Source organism: Triticum urartu, chromosome 2A (assembly GCF_056163025.1).
Source record: "Triticum urartu cultivar PI428250 chromosome 2A, HENAU_Tu73, whole genome shotgun sequence".
NCBI classification, from domain to species: Eukaryota; Viridiplantae; Streptophyta; class Magnoliopsida; order Poales; family Poaceae; genus Triticum; species Triticum urartu.
This window is the reverse complement of record NC_141874.1, coordinates 149410185-149427973: the sequence shown is the minus strand read 5'-3', so window position 1 is coordinate 149427973 and position 17789 is coordinate 149410185. Positions and strand designations below refer to the sequence as shown.

The 17789-nt window shown below is 46.9% G+C and overlaps 1 protein-coding gene and 1 long non-coding RNA gene across 2 annotated transcripts; both read left to right on the top strand.

The window, feature by feature from the left end:
* Positions 1 to 5814: 5814 nt before the first annotated feature.
* On the top strand, positions 5815 to 12589 carry LOC125536395 (uncharacterized). The gene is made up of 3 exons (XR_007295034.2): positions 5815 to 6305; positions 7406 to 7469; positions 7972 to 12589. It is a non-coding gene; the product is annotated as an uncharacterized LOC125536395 (long non-coding RNA).
* Positions 12590 to 15644: 3055 nt separating this feature from the next.
* Positions 15645 to 16604, top strand: LOC125536394 (MFP1 attachment factor 1-like). The gene has a single exon (XM_048699608.2). It carries the CDS (start codon positions 15801 to 15803, stop codon positions 16296 to 16298), a length of 498 nt encoding a protein of 165 aa, XP_048555565.1. The 5' UTR covers positions 15645 to 15800; the 3' UTR covers positions 16299 to 16604.
* The last annotated feature ends 1185 nt before the right edge of the window (positions 16605 to 17789 follow it).

Here is a 17789-nt window from a genome sequence, read left to right as displayed (position 1 = left end):
TTGAGCAAATATATCCAGCTAAACTTGCTGAAATCATCAATAAAACTGACATAATATTTCTGTCTTCTTACAGAGACGGGTCCAGGACCCCAAATGTCTGAAAAAATAAGTTCTAAAGGAGTTGTGGATTCGTTAGTTGAATGAGAATAAGGTAACTAATGGCTCTTGGCCATCTGACATGCATCACACACTAGGAGATGGTCTTGTTTATTTGACACGGGAAGGTTGAAGTCGCGAAGGATCTTTTGAACTATCGGAAGAGCGGGGTGCCCTAGGCACTTGTGCCACCGAGAGGTGGATGGTTTGATGGCACCAAGAACTTGGCGTTGAGGGGCACTTTGCCGTCCGGTCACGGGGAACAAGCCCCATCTACTCTTGTTTTGAAGAATTGCTCTCCGGGTAGCCTGATCCTTGACAAGAAAGAATTCAGGGTGAAGTTCAATAAACACATCATTATCTCGCATAAGATTATAGGAAGAAAGGAGACTCTGGTCGGCACTAGGAGCATGAAGAATGTTGTTTAAGTGTAAGGAACCAGAGGGAGTAGATAGTACTAAATGACCAATATGTGTTATGTCCATACCTTGCCCACTAGCCGTGTGGATTTGGTCGGTGCCAGTATAGCGATCTCGAACGGCTAGCTTCTCCAACTCGCCGGTAACATGATCAGTGGTGCCGGTGTCGAGATACCAGTTGGTATCCATGCCATAGGAGTGAGCAGAGTTGGTGGAGCGAGGGTTGCCACCGTCGCCACCACCACCGCGCCCATCACCGCTGCGTCCGCCGCCACCACCTCCGCCTGCGGGGTTGCACACGTTGTTGTAGTAGCTTTTGTCGAACCGTTTCCTGCAGTGCCATGCACCGTGGCCTTCCTCCTTGCAGATTTGGTAGCGCTCGCGATCACCACGGTCACCACCCTGTTGGCGCGGCGCACCACCACCACCACCATTGCCCGAGTTGTCGGGGTAGTTTTTACCGTTGTAGCCACCGCGTCCACCACCCTGACCACCACGTCCGCCGCCGTAGCCGCCACGACCACCTTTCGTGGCGAGGTTGGTAGAGTGATGAGCGGTGTAAGCGGCGTGCTGGGTGGCGATCCGGGACTCTATAGAGAGCAGCAGCGAGAAGAGTTCGCTGAGACCAATCGATTGATCGGTGACAGCGCGCGTGAAGATGGCGGTGACGAACCCGTTGTAGTCGGGCTCATGCATGAGACCCTCCAGGATGTGCGACACGACGTCATCTTTATCGAGGGGTTTTACTATAGCAGCAAGCTCGTCCGCTAGCCCCTTCATCTTGGTGAAGTAAGCAGCAGCAGAGAGGTCGCCCTTGCGTGCGTTTCTGATCGTCGATCGGAGCTGAATCTGGCGCGCCCGGGACTGCGCAGAGAAGCTTTCGACCAGGGCTTGCCAGACTCCCGTGGCCGTGGTGTGGTTGGAGACCTGCATCAGAACCTCACGGGACAAGGAGGCAAGCAAAAAAGTAAGCACCTGTTGATCTTGGGTGACCCAGATCGCATGCTCTGGGTTCGGCGTCTCGGTGATCTCCTTCTTCCCAACGGTGTCCTTCTCGGTGACGATTACAACAACAGGTTCCTTGATCGAGCCATCAAGGTAATCCATCATCGCCGCAGCCCTGACGTGCGGGAGAACATGAACCTTCCACACCAAAAAGTTGTCGCGGGTGAGCTTCTCCATGATGGTGTGGCCGAGGGAAGCGAGGGAGGGCATGGCCATGGCGTGGGAGGAGGAGGACGACGACATGACCTAGATGTATTGGAAGAACTAGGCTCTGTATACTATGTGAAAAGCAAGGCTGAAGCGCGTGCATTAGCAGGGGCGCATGCAGTCCTCCCCCCCCCCCCCGCGCGCCCCTTCCCCGCAGTACTCGTCGTCCTCCTCCCCCGTCTCCAGTCATCCTCACCGGCCACCGCCCCCTTTGCCGGTTGACCAGCAGCAAAAAAAGAGATGTTTGCAGCTCCCTGCTCGCCGCGTTCCAAACAATCGCCTGTGAGCTTGCAGCATTCGACGCCGGCGGTCGCTGCTCGCAGGTCCGTGGTCGCAGTTCATAGCTCTGGCCAGACACCGGTTGCAGCACCTCACCTCCGCTCGTCATAGAAAATTTGCTTGCCGGTTGTAGCACTTTTGGTCACCGGTTGTAGCACATTTGGGCGTCACCGTAGAAACACTCTGACGATGCAGCAAAAATGGATGTTGGCTCCAGCCTCCCGCTTTGCGAGTTGTAGCAATTTTTTATGCTGGTTGAAGCAGGATGCATGACGCCGGTTGTAGCGAAAAAATGCAACGGCCGTGCGATGTAGCAAAACACGGCACTAGTTGTAGCCGGATGGGGCACCGGTTGTAGCAATTCATGACACCCGTTGTAGCATGTAGCAAAAAAAATCATGGTTCGTGCAATGTAGCAAAATGCGACGCCGTTTGTAGCTGAGTGGTGTGCCGGTTGTAGAAAATGTGATACCGGTTGTAGCACGTAACAAAAAACGCGACGTCTGCAGTGTTGCTCGGAACAGCGTCGCCGTCCTCGCAGCTCGCGGTCACCATGCTCGCCGTCCATGATGGCAGCTCTCATGGGCACTTGTTGTAGCAGGCCACGACGCGGTTCCAACTTCTGCCAAGGTCGGTTGCAACACATCTCGCTGTGGGCACGTCTTCTACGATGACCGGTCGCCGCCCGTAGCACGGCCTCGTCGGAGCGTGCAGCACGACGCCGTAGGGCAACAAGGTGTGTGGTCACACGGCTAGGCCGTCGCCCCAGGCAAGCGGCTGCCTGTCGTGGCTGGTTGCGGCGTGTAGTCTCAGCCTGCCCCGACTCAACGCCGACGACCTCATCTGCCAGCAATGGGTGGCTGGGTGTGTGGTGGGAGGCCATTGCCGGTGAGTGCTTGGGAGGAAAGCCTAGACGCAGGAGGAAGAAGAGCAAAATGAGTGGCTGGAAAAAATGCTAGAGGATAAGGATGGGAAGTGGGCCTACTAGTAGCAACAGCTAGCGCGTGGATGTGACCCGCCCAAGCTTCGGTCGGTGCCCCAGCGTGAAACGTTTTCCTTAATATAGGCACCAGCGACGGCGCAGATGATTACGGAAGGTTAGGAGTGGATTGATCTCTCAAACTAACTAATATGATCTTATCTCAACGCCTAACCTATCCTAACTATTGACAACACACGCCACACAAAACTACCTAGCACGGTTTATACATACACCGTGAATGCAATGTTTAACAGCCACCAGCGCGAGCGCCACGTAGACGGACACCGGCGAGAAGACGAGGTTGCTGTTGTTTCTGCCAGCGTCATCGGCGAGGCGCTTGTTGAGGGCTAGAGCGAGCGCCTGCAGGCCGGACCCGTAGCTCGCGGACTGGGCGGGGAGATGATTAGCCCCGCCGTCCGTCCAGATCCATCGGCGTAGTTTGGGAAAGAGGCGGACGGTGCGCAGCTTCAGGACCATCTTGCGTTTGCGTGGTACTACAGGGCTTGGGAGATTTCTCCGCATGCTTGTAATTTTTTTTTTAGGAATTCCGCATGCTCAGGGTTTTTTTTTTGAGGCATTCCGCATGCTCAGGTCATCGTTGCCTCGTTGCCCTCATCAAAATGAAAAATATTCAACCTGATCATTGGGCCATTGGCATGGGGCCGTGGCATCCAGGCCCGCTAAACCACTGGCCAATGATACTTACGAGTCATAATCTCCTGTATCCATCCTCGGCGCGAAATCATTAATTAAGAAGTACCCGTTGTAAAGAACACTTCACTTTCACAGGTCGCGACAAGTGACGCACACGCAGCGCGTCATTTGTCAACACCTGGGAGTTTTTCCTTTTTTCGTAGGTCCGTTTATTCAAAACGTTTTATTTTTTAAACCGTGTGTTCAAATTTCGAACCGTTTTCATTATTGAATTTCTCGCGTCAAGATTTTTAAAACTAGATCCATGTTGATAGGTTTTGATGAACATTTTTTTACGAAAAAAACGGACGAAAAAACCAAACCGGGAGCTTGGTTTTTTCCTTTCCGAATGAGGCACGCCCATGCCTCTCGCGAAATCACACCCATGCCTCTCATGAAAACAAAACCGTGACTCTCGTGGAAGAAAAAAAAACAGAAAACGTGTTTTTTTCGTTTCCGAGAGTCACGGCCGTGACTCTCGCGAAAGCACAACCGTGCCTCTCGCAGAAGCAAAACTGTGACTCTCACGAAAGAAAAAAAAAACAGAAAACGCGTTTTCCCCCTTTCTGAGAGGCACGGTTGTGACTCTCGCGAAAGCACAACCGTGCCTCTCGCGGAAACAAAACCGTGACTCTCGTGAAAAAAAATAGAAAACGCGTTTTGTTTTCCCTTTCCGAGAGGCACGGCCGTGACTCTCGCGAAAGTACAACCGTGCCTCTTGCGGAAGCAAAACCGTAGCTCTCGCGAAAGAAAAAAAATAGAAAACACGTTTTTTCCCGTTTCCGAAAGGCACGGCCGTGACTCTCGCTAAAGCACAACCGTGCCTCTCGCAGAAAAAAAACACGACTTTCGCGAAAGGGAAAAAAAGAAAACGCATTTTTTTCGCGCAATTTTTTTTCGAATTTTGTTTTGAACGAAAAGCTAAGGAAGACCAGGGGAAAACTAAAGCGTTGAAAAAACCTGAAAAAAACCGTTTAAAAAGCCAAAATGCGTGCGAAGAAATTAAAAAAAACAAAATACGTAGGAAGCGTCCAGAGCACGACACGTGATGAATGGCTAAGAGCGCGCCAAGTGGCGCTGATCGTTGCGAGGCTCCCGAAGGAGCGCTCGTTAACTAGTTGCTCCCTCCTTGGCGGATCATATTCCCCGCACGGGTCGGGGGATAGCGATCAAACGCGCACCCTCGCCTGCAGTAATGGCCCATCAACTGGGTTTTTCTTTTCTTCTGTTTGTTAATATTCTTCCGATTTTTTTTCTTTTTTACTTTTACTTTTCATTTTTAACTCCCTCCGTCCTATAAAGACTTTTTTGCAACTTATATGTTAGCTTGCCAAAACGTCTTATATTATGGAACATATGAAGTATATTTTTAGTTTCATGATTTTTTTAAGTCTGAACCTCTTTCAAATTCAAGAAAAATCTGAGTACTTTTTAAAATTGAAGAATGATTTTTGAAATATGGTTATATTTCCTCAAATTTCTGAACTTGTTTCCAAATTTGGAACATTTTTTAAATTCATGAAACTATTTCCAAATCTGTGACCATTTCGGAAATCCAGGAACATTCAACTCAAATTCATGAATAATATTTTTTAAATTCAGAATATTTTTATATTCAATATTTTTTCTAAATTCAAGAACATTTTTTAGTTCATGATTTCTTTTGACATTCTTTTTTTAATTGTGAACGTGTTTTGAAATTCGGTTTTCAATTTTGTGATTTTTTTAATTCATGGAAATAAAATAAAATTCATCAAAAAAATTAAAATGGGACATGATTCAAATCACCAGGTTGAAAACAACACCCGCGCTCGTCGCCTTCAACGTGTCCTGTGGGGGCATGCTGACACTTTCCCGCGATGTGAGGGATGTGGCAGGCGTGCTATCGGCCACGGTCACAGTTTGATGCATGCATGCCATGCGGCGAAGCATCTACTACCTCTATAAAAGAAAGAAAAAACGGATAACCAAACAATCAGATTCATCCATTAGTGAGATCTAATGGTCCTTAATTTTTTAATGTTTAACGCTACAAACCACGCATCTACTACCACGCCGCGCCCCGACCACGCACACCGAGCGAGATCTCTCTCCCTCTTGGCTCCCCCCCCCCCCCCCCCCCCCCCCAATCTCTCTCACCCGAACGTGACGCCTCTTGCCCCGACCACGCATCCCACCACTCTGGAACCGCCCCCACTCACGCACAGGCGTGCCTCATCTAGAGGATGCCGCGGGAGGCGGCCGTGCCGACGAGGAGCGTCGGATGCAAGCGGACCTCCATGCCGGGGATGGCGACTCCCCTTATGGTTTCCATGTGCGCCGGCGGCAGGCACACCATGGTGCCGATCTGGCCACCCCCTGCATTGCTTCTGCCGGACCTGGCCTCTATCAACCCCTCATGCATCCGCGTACTCTCGTTGATCCAATTGCACGTTCCTTCAGCTTGAGCCGTCACCAAGGAGGATGCCATCACTTGCTAGATTTCATCATCGCACGCTTAAGGACGTCTTTCGCCTGGATGCATGGCACATCCATACTGTCGTCATTCCCTTTGAGGATTTCTGCGTGCATTTCCATGTTCACCAAGGAGATTCCATCGCTGGTTATTCCAGCAAGATTTGCGAGTAAAGTTCTCTGCCTCTTATATCTGGGTAGAATGCATTTTTTGACGATTTATTTGGTTGGTGTTCAAGAAATTCCAAATATTTCATACTGTGTTTGGAGATTCGTGTGAAAAATTAGTCTGTGGATACTTTCATTTAATGAGCGACTTTGAGGCAATTAGAGGTATAAAAGCTGCAGCTTCCTCAGAATAATTTATTCATTCTGGAAGCACATCAGAATTGCAGGGTTACATTAAGTGCTAATTTTGCATTTCAAGTGCTTTCATATAGCGGTCTACCTTTCATCCATATATTTTTAAGAAAACCAAATTACTATGCACTGAATGCACTGACTATATCACTTATTAATCCTTTAAGTACATAGGATTATAGGGGCTATGTACAGAACAAGTGCTACTTTTTATTAAACGCTTTGACATACAACTCTAAGTTGTGCTACTTCCTTTCATCCATGTATTTTAATGTAAGAGTATACAGTGTGTAAAATGAGCACAAAAATAAATGTACAGACTACATACAAGTTTATCTTCATGTAGAGTGTAGAGTGTGTAAAATGAGCACCAATTCATGCTTAATTAATGGAGTGGCAATGGCGCCAGGGTGGAAATACATGTCTCATGTTCATTTAAGGTGATTTTGTTTCATTTTTATTTCAGCACGCAAAGAATATAATTTATGCATAGTAGCAACTGTATGTATTTGTCCGTTGACTTTTATGTGGAAAGAGACATGTCTACTTGTATATATAGTTCCATCCCGAATGGCCACATCAGTTCTAGCAAAGCATGTGTGGTCTTATCGGTTTCTGATATGTTCATACCTTTTTCCCAGTGGAAGTGCTACCGTAATGATTCCAAACCAAGTTTAGAATTTTTGATACAAGTATTGATATGTTGATGGGAGCATGGGAGCTTGAATTCTGCACCAAATTAAGTGATGATAAATTTATTGGCATATAAGCTGAAACTCTGTTCACAAAATAGTGCAAATGAAAGCAGTGTTCTCCCTCATTTTGAAATTCGGGCAAATGAATTCTATTATGCCATATAGTGTTTCTTGCATGGAGTTTCAATAAGCATAACTTGTCCTACTTGGTCCAGACTATGTGCCCAGACAACAACCTGTTGTGCGGTCATCACTACGAATAAATTCAAGGCTCTGAAGGTGAATTTTCTTGGATCAGATCTTTACACTTCAGCATCCAGAGTTTGGTCGTGTGCTTGGATTATGCAACAAATGGGCTCTTCCATTTGGAACTTGCAATCGAAGGTTAAAAAACAATAGGGCGTTTTAACTGCTACTGCTGCCGCATAATTGGCAACTTTGGTTAAACTAATATGTATCATTAGATACAAAATAACTTACTTGTTTTGCCCTGAAATAATACCATATGAAGAACTTTGTAACATGTAGTTGTTTTTTCTATTTTGGCCTATACTTCTCATTGTGATTTTATATTTCTATTCATACAAATTTAATCATAGGATAGATTAATAGGACATGTTGTGACCATTGTACCGGTGGTTAGAAGAAAAGCTAATTCATAAATAGTATTGACAAATTGACTCTTCTTATTTTTGTGAGTCTGGTTCAGATTGGTTCCATCTGCAAGTTCTTCACAATTTGACTCTTTGATTTTGATCGTTCATCACCTCTTCCATTCTAGATAAAAGAACCTCCGCTGCTCGTGGCTCCATCGCTCTCCGTCGGCAAGAACACGCAAAATCACTGCACTTGCAAAAGTCACTAGCCTGCACTCTAATGGTGCACAAAAGGGCTGTGAGATCGTTCGCCAGATTCTAATGTTAGTCCTTTCTCTGCAGCTATATTTTTTAGGTATGTCGTTCATCTCTCCAATAATGGTTAGATCGAGATAACGGTTACTGTGAACCAGGAAGGTCCACATGCTTTGATGCAAACCACCCTATCTACCGTGGGATAATTCAAAGTCGCTAACAGCGTAACAAATACAAAAAGACAGATCAAAGTGATTACCCTATAGATAGGAACAACATATTACGGATTTGGTATGCCACAGTTGCAAGTAGAAACTAACCAAATAGTACTAATGAGAGTTTTTTCTTGATTACAAACAAATGTGGCCACATTACTGATAACCATTCTAAATTTAGGCAACATAATTACTACTTTTAGGTGGAAGTCAGAGTATAGTTTGTAAAAAGCTACATGCATGGTTAACGTTGTACCATGTGAGGTTGTCTCATTAGGAAATTCTAAAAGAAATAAAAGAGAACACTTCAACTTCTATATGTGAGCTGCATATGAAACATTCAGATAGGTCCATAACACCATGCCTCTATAATAAGAGAAAGAAATGTGAACAAAAAGCAGGTTGATGAGTATGAGCAGAAAATGTTTTTTTTTCTATTTTGCTGCTGTCAAAAGATATAACATGCATTACTTTTTACCCTCATAATGTAACTAAAAATAGATGTGCGAACTGATTTGACAGAATCTGTAGATATAAAATCACATGAATCAGAAACAAAGGCCCAGTATACAATCTTGTATAGGCTAGCCCAGACTCAAGGGCCATGACCCTCTACTTCTTCCTCTGCATACAGAAAAGGAATACTGGTCGGTTCAGTCTCTCTCTTTGTACGACATAGATCAAATACATCCATTCTTTCATGTGCGTGGGTGTGCATACATCTTGCTAATTCTTGATATGTCAGTGGCATCCAAATTTGACGAACAGACAGTGTTGCGCCAGACAGTTGCACATGCCAACGTGAATCTGCCCTCTAATCACTTGTAGAAACATTCTAAACTCTGTCTAGCCAGGAGCCCAGGACAACAAACAAAGAACTAAGGGAAGAAGTTCCAGAGAGAGGAGCAGGAAGGAGAAGACACAGTCGCTGTGAGGAGGGCAGTTTCCATCCACCGCTGGGGTGGGATTGATGGTGGGCATCAGATCCAGCCTGATGGTGGGCACCTACCTCCTCTCGATCCTTCATTACATCAGTCCTTACCCTTCCTTGCTCGATCCGCCCCACCCAAAAGTATGAATAGCTGGCATGATCTCCATTCCCCGCCATGGATTATAAATGACCTGCAGCCAAACCAAGATATAAAGGAGGGCGTCACCATCCGCAGAAACATTAGAGAAACAAAAAGAGACCATACACTTTGATTTTAGGGAGGAGGAGGGGCAATCCGAAGAGTAGCGCTATGATGGGGCTTTTGCTTTTCAGGCAAACATTTATAGATCGAAGGGGAGAGGTGGAGTAGTGCCTGTTCGGCTGTGGTAACTGAATGATGGAAGGAGCCTGTAGGGGAAGGGGATGGGACGGGCGGGAAGGAGAAGAGGTTGGGATTTTCTTTTTTGTTTGCGAATTGACACCATTGGCCTTCGGTGTTAATTTAAGTAGGGAAACTGAGCAACGACATGCATGTCTACATGCCAATAAAAATTAGTTAAATTCTTTTCTATGCCATGACCGTAGGGTGAAAAAGAGTGATTGGCTGATTTTGCAAACTGATTGATGATGTGGCATAAAGATGATGTGGATAGTGTGCATGTTGAGAGAATAGGTAGAAGTGGGGAGCAACTTCTTGAGAATGTTAGATTCGGACATGTCATGCAGAAATTCTAAAAAATTATCAATAATATCTGGTACATAGGGGATGTAAGAAATTAGGATCAAACTCAATCTAATCTGAAAGCAGTAACATGAATGGTATGAAATAGTAATATTCCCTATTTGTAATGGATCTGTCTTCTCCACGGACAGTTACGAACATCACGTAGTATTTATTCATCGCCCTCGTGGCCTGCACCATCTTGCGGCACCATGCCTCTTCTGCTCGCTCACAGGCGCTCCTGGACCAGTTCGCCACGAATCTCCAAAGGACATGGATTAGGCACTCAAAGCGTCACAACAACCAAATTGATGGTAATTTCTTTTTTGCAGGGAAATTGATGGTAATTAACTGATTTATCTTTCCTTGAATCATCCGGCAAAGCGTCCTCTGATGATGATAGCAAAAAAGAAGCTTTTGTGTGATATTATCTTCCTAGCAGTAATAATCAGTCATGATCAGACATAATAAGATAAATGTATAACCCAGCTTTTGATTTTCTTCGTGCATGCACATAATATTTGAAGCAGTAATCGCCAGTTGGGATGATTGATCAATTTTTGAATCAAACACATATTTCTAGACAAATATCCAGGGCATTGTTGTGGCTTGCATTCATGTGCTGCTGTTCCCAGCATGTTTTGGTGACAAGAAGAGGAGTAACCATGAGTCATGATCATCAACTCATCATCTTTGTAGTAGTAGTCACTCTTAACCTTGTTTTTTGTTTTGTTTGGTGATTACAGTATAAATTCTCGCAACAGTGCAAACGTGGAGATCTTAGCCGTTTAATCGTAATTGTGTTTGTGATACTATGTATTTCAGGACTACTACTTGAACACGCCCTTCAGTTCCAACATTAATCTTTCTATCCATGGCATGCGGAATAGCTTATGAGTTTTCTCTGCAGGTAACCAAACTGAAACATGCTTCTCTCTGAAACTGTCCAAAGGCAACAACATTCTTCTTTATCTTTCACTGATCAAGTAGCATGAAAGGCATTCTTACTCTTCACTTCGATTTGCTATTTTTGGGAACCAGGTGAATTATCCTCCACATAGGATATTAAGGTAGCACTAGAACTGCACTTTTGTTTTCACTCTTACTCGCACTATCCTATATGCATGGAAACTAATTTACCGTTTTGATTATTTGGTGTATACTAAGTAAAATAGGAAGCAGATCGGCCACAAATCCTATCTTATATATAGGATTTTGCACCATGGGGTTTAGCTTCCATCGTCTATTGCTCTATATTTTCCCAAGGCGTATATACCTTCTATGCTGTGTGTTTGGGTCATGGGAACACATTATATAGGATGAGAAAATCTATTTTTAGTTGGTTCCATGTTTAGTTATGATCATTATATTCTCAACTGTTTTCTTTTGCACAAAGTACAAACTCGAATTACCTATCTCATGGTGTCCTACTTTATTTTATAGTAAAAAGTAAAACATCCCAGTTGAAAATGGTATGACGTTGTTGTGGTACCAAGTTGGCCAACCTGTATGATGACAATAGTTATCATGGTAATTGAATTACATACAAATACTATTTTCTTCCTCTAATTATTTCATTTCACATGGTGTACATATTTTCTATTTCTCACCCACTGATAGCACATTAACTGCAGTTTTGCCAGAAGCATAGTTATTGTTCAGAAACAAATTATTGTAAGGTTTCACGAGCCTCATAGTTGTAGAATTGGAAAGAAAGATGTACTCCCTCCGTTTCTAAATATGAGACCTCCTAGAAATTTCAATACGGACTACATATGGATGTATATAGACGCATTTTAGAGTGCAGTTCAGTCATTTTGCTCCGTATGTAGTCTGTATTGAAATCTCTAAAACGCCTTATATTTAGGAACGGAGGGAATAATTAGCTGATAACTTGTGACAAGTGTTCTTTTCATAGATCAGATACATTAGCCATGGCTTTGCTATCAAGACAAGTATGCAAAAGTTCCCTAAGCACACTACTGATAATATCAGTGTGTGAATATTAACTTGCACTACATATGTTTTTTTTGACAGGTTAGCAGAGCTCCAAAATAATGACCTCATGCCAATGGATGGCTATGTCTATATACCATCTTTAGTAGTGCAAGAGAGTGGGTTTTCTCTTTCGCAATACTTCTACTTGTTATTTAGATTCTTTATGATTTCAGGTTTATATTATTGTCCATTGTAGATGTTACAAGTTAATATGCAAAGCAGATTGATTTGTTCAGATAGTTTGTGGTTCCTTTGTTTATTCAGACTTTGTTCATGAATCATGGCGACTTCTTTTTCTTTTCACTTTGTATTGAGACAGTTCGCTGTGTATCTATGCTACAGGACATTTTATAATTTTTGTTATATAGGAGTATGTATCAACATGTCAATGCCATTTTTCATTTTTCTGATGCTATATAATATCACACAAAGATTCACAAAGATTTCACATGTCTGATCCATAGCAAGACCTACAATACACATATACAATCCGTAGCAATGTTTATGCTATTGTACATAAGAATCCATTCAAAAAAAATCTAGATATATCAACCATGTCGATGGATTACGATAAATGCCACCATAATTAACTTATAATATATGGGACGTGCATTTGCACGTACAATGCCACCATAATTAACTTATAATATATGGGACGTGCATTTGCACGTACACGCTTACTAGTTATGACACAAGTTTGTGCAACAAGGTCTTTGTTACAAAGAGAAAAAATCCGCAACAATATTTTGTTGCAAAAAATATTTAAAACAAGACATGCGTGTGCAATAGTGGAGGACACCTCGGTTGCTCAATGCGTGAGATCTGACGGCTCGCGAGCCAGACAATATTTTAAAAAGATCAGTCGGCGGATGTGTTGCACGCGCCTTTTTGAAATCTAGAATTTTCTAAATTTGAAAAAAAATAAACCCAGGAACAATCTTCAAATTCCATGAGCAATTTTCAAAATCATGAACATTTTTCAATTCGTTGTGTTTTTGGAAATTTGAAAAATAATAATGAAACTATGCTTCCCTTCAAAGAAACATGGACTGTGATAAATTATAGGATCATAGCCAACACCATCAACATGCAAAGCATTGAAGACCGCAGGGCAGTCAAAACTATGCTTTCCCTCTAAAAGGCATGAACCCTCGTAAATGTCATACGTGTGTGACGAACACAAAGCAACTCCGAACATTTTTATGATAAGTTTACTAAAGTGAGGATGATAACTTTAGTTGTGATGTATGACAACTATTTTTTCGGATGACAAATTTCTGTATATTTTTTGAATGTAAACTTTAGTTGTGTATAAAACGTCATGGCCGGACTGCTTTGTGTCACATGTGTGACATTTATCATTTGAGAAAAACAAATGCAAATGTCTTTTTATTTTTTTATTCAACAAAGGCAAATACCTGTGGGAGTGAGAGAGCATCGGGCGGCCCTGCAGTCCATATCCCGGCTCGATGGTAAGAGCATCTCCAGCCGTGCCCCAGGAAGGCCTTACCAGGTGATTTTCTCGCGCCGACGCCGAAAAAACGGCCCAGTCGCGTCCTAAGGAGCCCGATTTTCGCCGGCCTGGGCCGAAAACAGCGCTGGCGGACTCAGGCCGAACCCGGCGCGCTGGGGGCGCCCAAGGGCGCCGGGGCGAACTGTTTTGGCGCGAAAAAGCCGCGGGCCAGCCGCGTCACCGACACGGCGCCTCGTCTTCCCCCAACGGCCTCGATTCCCGCGAGGAATCAATGGCAATGCTGCCGTCGGTCAGCCTTGCCATTGATTTCTCACGGGTGGCGCGTCACGGGACGGCGCGCCGACGCCTCCCCTCCCTCGCATGCGTTCACACGGGCGCGGCGCGGCTATATAGCCGGTGGCCTCACTCGCCTGTGCCCACACCAGCCCCGCCCCTCGCCGCCGCCCAGCCCCTCCCTCTACCTCTCCCGAGCGCCGCCGCCCAGCCCCTCCCTCTCCCTCTTCACCTCTCCCGAGCCCGTCGCCATGGCAGAGCGTTTCCCCGGAGACGAGGCGGCGGCCAATGGCTTCGCCCGCCGTTCGCTGCGCGAACAGGAGTCCTGGCTCCTGTTCCAGGCGAACATCCCGGCGCTGCTGGACATGCGCGCCGGGCCGATGGGGTGGAGACTCAGCGACGGGGGAGTGCCCGTTCCCCTGTTGCCCGACGCCGTGGCCAAGCCCAAATACTTCGCCGAGGAGGTCGAGGTCGTGCGCGCCTCCCTCACCGACGCCCAGCTCTCCCTCCCCCAGTACGCCGCCGACAACCTCGCGGCTTGGGCGGCGTACTTCGAGCGCCGCCAGCAGCAGCGGTTGGCGTCCACCAACGACGCGCCAGTGGTCGGCGGCCAGAAGAACAGCGAGGGGTGCCACCTGTGGTGGGGCGTCCCCGGCCGCACACTCGAGGGCGTGCTGACGTACCTCGAGGGCGGCAACGACCCGCCGTTGGCGTACCCGGCGAGGGTGGCCGCCCCGGTGCACCACCGACGCGCCGGGCCATGGGTGCCAAGGAGGTTCGGGTCCTCCTCCTCTTCTTCCTCCTCGCGATTTTGCTCGCACTCCTCCGGTACTCCGGCCCTGCTCGGCGTCAAGGCCGAGCCTGCGACGGAGACGCCGCTCGGCCGGCGCACTCGCAGCGCCGGCATCGTCATCAATGAGGGCGGCCAGCGCGCCTCCTCGTCGGCTCCTCCTCCGCGCTTCGTCAAGCCAAAGACGGAGCCGGGGCTCGCGCTGGTGAAGACGGAGTCGGGGCTCACGCCGGTGAAGAAGTAGCCGGCCGCGCCGGTGAAGACGGAGCTCGACGACGACGACGCGGCCCTGGAATGGGCGCGCAGGGACTCCATAGCGATGGAGAAGGAGCGCCTGGAGAAGGCGAAGGAGCGCCAGTGCGCCGCCCTGCGCCACTTCGCAGAGCGCCGGCGCGGCCGCGACGAAGGCGGAGTCGTTGTCATCTGCGATAGCGACGACGACGACGCGCCGCCGCCACCAGCCCGCGTTGGCGACGCCGGTCAGGGGTCCACCAGGGACGGCCGCGTCAAGGAGGAGAAGTCCGACGACGGCGGCGACGACGGCGACTACTCGGCGTTCAGCCAATTCTTTTTTAGATTAGTTATCTATTTTGCTATGTAATGAAAATCCGCGAACATGGCTAATATATGTCCAAGTTTGCCGAAATTTATCGTGTTTAGCCGAACTTCGTCGAAACGTGCCGAAATTTGCTATATAAATTTTATTTTTAAACGCATCTGTTGGCGGCCCTGGGACCGGCGGCTGGGGACCAACTCGCCCCTAGGTTCAATTTTTGCGCTGACTCACCCCAGGTGGCGATTTTAGGCGTCCCTGGAAGGCCAACGGCTGGAGATGCTCTAAAACCCATGGCGCACGCGAATCAACCTACGGTTGAGTTGGTTAGGTGGACAGTGGTATCCCCAACCCACCAGGGTTCAAATCCTGGTGCTCGCATTATTCCTGAATTTATTTCGGGATTTTCGGCGATACGCTTTCAGTGGGAGGAGACGTTCCCGTCGACGACGAGGCGCCTACGGTGACTTCGTAAATCTCAAAATGATATGCCGGCTCAGTCTCTAGGAGGTGTTCATAGGGGTAGGACGTGCGTGTGTGCGTTCATAGGGGTGAGTATATGCGCGTGTATATGAGCGCTTGTGTCTGTACTGATGCTAAAAAAAAAAACATGGCGCACGCGGCACGCTGGTCGTCTTCACGTGACGTGACACGTGAGCCGTAACCCTCACCCGTGACGCGAACCAAACCAGACCCAACCATCCAAGTCTCCAACCCACAGAAGCACACCTCGCTCTCCTCCCACTCCACGCCACAGATCTCTCCCTCTCCGCCCCCTCCCCCTTGCTCCCCGCTCTCCACGCCATGGCCGAGGACGCCCCCAACGCCGGCGCTGAGGACATCCACCCCGCGCCCACTGAATCCTTCGCCGACGCAGCTGCCCCTCCGGCGTCGGCAGAGAAGTCCTCGTCGGAGACGCTGCTCCCGTCGCTCAGCATCTGGCCGCCGTCGCAGCGCACGCGCGACGCCGTTGTCCGGCGCGTCGTGCAGACCCTGTCCGCGCCCAGCGTCCTCTCCCAGCGCTACGGCGCCATCCCCGAGCCCGAGGCCGAGGTCGCCGCAGCCGCCGTCGAGGCCGAGGCCTTCGCCGCCGCCTCGGAGTCCGCCGCCGCCTCCCCCGCCTCCCTGGAGGACGGGATCGAGGTCCTCCAGGCCTACTCCAAGGAGGTCAGCCGCCGCCTCCTCGAGCTCGCCAAGTCGCGCGCCGCTGCCGCCGCCGCAGCTCCAGAGACCCCCGCGGAACCGAGCGGTGAAGAGTCGGAGGGTTCGTCGGTGACTGCTCCGCCCCCCACGGAGGAGTAAGGTGCTGACCCCGAGCCTTGATCCACCGAGGAGTGCTGCTATTTTGGCATTTCGTTGGGGATTATCTATTGTTATTACTACTACTTTATTAGAGATGCCTATGCGATGGGGAATTGATGTTTGTTTCATGAACCTGGTACCTTGCTACAAACTTTAAGCTATTATCAGCCTATCAAGGGTGCATCATTGTCCTTAAGGTGTGCATGAATGATTCATCAGGTCATCTGTACTGGCTGCAGTAGATTGCAAGCAGACTGTACCAATGAATATTCATAGCAATGGTGCCAATTGTATGCTTGTTCCTTCCGTGTTGACTTTGTTCTCGTTTGGATGGTGCAGCAGTGTGTGCTTTCGCTCATTTTTACCTTATGCACTTGGACTGCGTTAGTTCTTAGGTAGGTTTCATTCTGTTGAATAGTACGTTTTAGAGACGTGACACAAGTCTCTAAAACGTCTTATATTTATGTACAGAGAGGATAGTATATTGCTGAGCTGATTAAGTAAATACTACATAAGTACCATCTATTTTGGGTTGAAAATAGGCACATATTGTTTTCTAAAAGTAAAAGGCCACACTCATAGTTTAGAAGTGTTTTTTAGGTATTTATGTAACTTTAAACTACAGTTGTTTTTCTAAATCACTCCCTCCGTCCCATAATATAAGAGCGTTTTTGACACTACAGGGAGTACAATAGATCAATGATAGTCAATTTTTGGATGACTGAATGGAGCTGCTAGCATTGCAACCAAGACAACAACTAACATAGTAACATGCACTACTAGTAGTTGGCACTCCAATGAAGACTACCCGATTGCAATGCTAGGTTTGCACTATGCAGCTACGTCTGCATACAGAATTGAGCCATTTTAATTTAGTCGGTCATGTGTTGCTAGATGAGAAGTGCAGTTTACCAAATACTAAATTGTGAAGCTTCAGTTTCTTCTACCTATGCTTTATGCTAGCTGTCAAGAATATTTCTTTTCATCTAGAAAGATGGCTGAGGATGCATTAGGAAAACCAGCTTGGAGTTTATATGAATGAAGAAGGTTTAGCTGTGCTTCAAAGCTAAGTGAATGTAATAGTTTATTAGATTGAAAATGGTACTAATTTGGCAGGCTTTGCTTCAATGCTTATTTTACGACAACATAGAAGGCTCACCAATATTTACATTTTATAACATAGTCATGTTTGTCTTCTTTTTGTGAAATTTCTGATATCCTTCCACGCAACGCAGCGACAGATAGGCCAGAGCTACCAGCAATGTATGTTGATGGTGTTTGTTGGCTTGTGGCTGTCCATGGCATTGAAGCTAGCTAAGTTGATGTTTCTTACTTAGTTTCCACAGTCAGTAGGTGCTACTGTTCTTTCATGGTGGATTGTTTTCTGGTACTTCCGCATACCTGGCACTGTGTCATATTCATGCATAATGGTTGGGTGATAACTAACAATATGGAACTAGAAGGACATACAAAAATAGAGGTTTACCATTG